Source organism: Fusarium pseudograminearum (assembly GCF_000303195.2).
Source record: "Fusarium pseudograminearum CS3096 unplaced genomic scaffold Unplaced120, whole genome shotgun sequence".
In the NCBI taxonomy this organism is placed as follows: domain Eukaryota; kingdom Fungi; phylum Ascomycota; class Sordariomycetes; order Hypocreales; family Nectriaceae; genus Fusarium; species Fusarium pseudograminearum.
Genome location: NW_017607694.1, coordinates 1 through 1,233, shown reverse-complemented (window position 1 = coordinate 1,233; position 1,233 = coordinate 1). Strand labels below are relative to the sequence as shown.

The window sequence follows — 1,233 nt, the reverse complement described above, 5'->3', positions numbered from 1 at the left end:
ATTATAAAAGATTCTAATTAAAGGTTCTTTAAATAATAGTAATTTAATTATAAAATCTATTATAATTAAATCCTATAGTTATTATACTATTAGTAGTAGCTATAATTCCTTATAAGGTTTATATTATTATACTTTAGTTTTTATATATAAGTTATATTACTTAATAGCCTTTTCTACTTATTATTATATTAGGTTATATCTTTTATTTTATAGTTATTTTAATATCTTTATAATACCTTAATAACTATATAGTAAATAGGTATAGTAGTCTTATAGTATTTTTTATAGATTTTCTTATTTTATAAACTTCTTTCCTTAATTCTATATACTTTTTAAGCTATATTCCTTATACCTATTAATAATATTTTAAATTAATTAGTTTAAATCTTTAATTAGAAATTACTTATTATTTTATCTCTTTTTTATTTCTTATATATTAATATAGTCTTATATATAGTATTTTTTTAAAATATCTATAAGTTCTATTATCTCTATAGTATTAAGGAGCTTTTTTCCTTTTATAATAAGTCTTAATATTTATACTTATTATATAAGCTTATATTCTCTTTTCTTTATAAGTTCTAAAAGTTATTTTTTTACTTTTATAGTTCTTATATTAAAGTCTAGTCTTTAATTAATTATATTAGCTTATTTATTATTTAATTTTTTTCTATAAATAATAATAAAATTAAATTTATATAAATACTCTATATATTTAATTTATTATTAATTAAGTTTTTATATTATAGTAAAGTAAATAATATTTTTATAATTTATATAAACTTTAATTTAATATTTATTTCCTATAAGGTAATATTTAAACTCTTTAAAGCAGTTAAAAATTACTAAAAACTCCTTATTATAAATAAGATAATTAAGTTTTACTTTATATAATTTATAGGAATAAAATATAATAAGGTATAATATATTTAATAAGTAAGCCGCTTAAATAAGCAAGCTGCCTAAAAATCTTAACCTTCTTTATTATTTAAATAATAAGATTCCTATAATTTATTTAATTAATTAAAATTAATTACTATATTTTTCTCTAAATACCTTTAGAACCTCCTAATAAGTCTTTATATTATATTTAGTCTTACTATATATTCTATATCGCTAAATATTTAGCCTAATTAATCTTTTTTAATTATTACTTTATAATAATTCTATAATTACCTAGGTATTAATATCTATTTAATTAATTACTTATAATACCTTTTATATTATTATTAT

The 1,233-nt window shown here is 14.5% G+C and overlaps 1 protein-coding gene across 1 annotated transcript, besides 9 other annotated features; it reads right to left on the bottom strand.

Moving 5' to 3' along the window:
* Positions 1-14: 14 nt before the first annotated feature.
* Positions 15-71: a repeat region.
* A 46-nt stretch (positions 72-117) lies between these two features.
* Positions 118-166: a repeat region.
* FPSE_11267 (uncharacterized protein) lies at positions 127-1,190 on the bottom strand (the record flags this gene model as incomplete). Its single annotated transcript, XM_061988465.1, has 8 exons — positions 127-131; positions 161-173; positions 237-244; positions 330-352; position 707; positions 1,057-1,068; positions 1,101-1,108; positions 1,177-1,190. Coding segments are annotated over 8 exons (84 nt in total), but the record flags the coding sequence as incomplete, so codon positions are not given.
* Positions 178-235: a repeat region.
* Positions 354-473: a repeat region.
* Positions 630-802: a repeat region.
* Positions 857-936: a repeat region.
* Positions 981-1,046: a repeat region.
* Positions 1,131-1,175: a repeat region.
* Positions 1,182-1,233: a repeat region.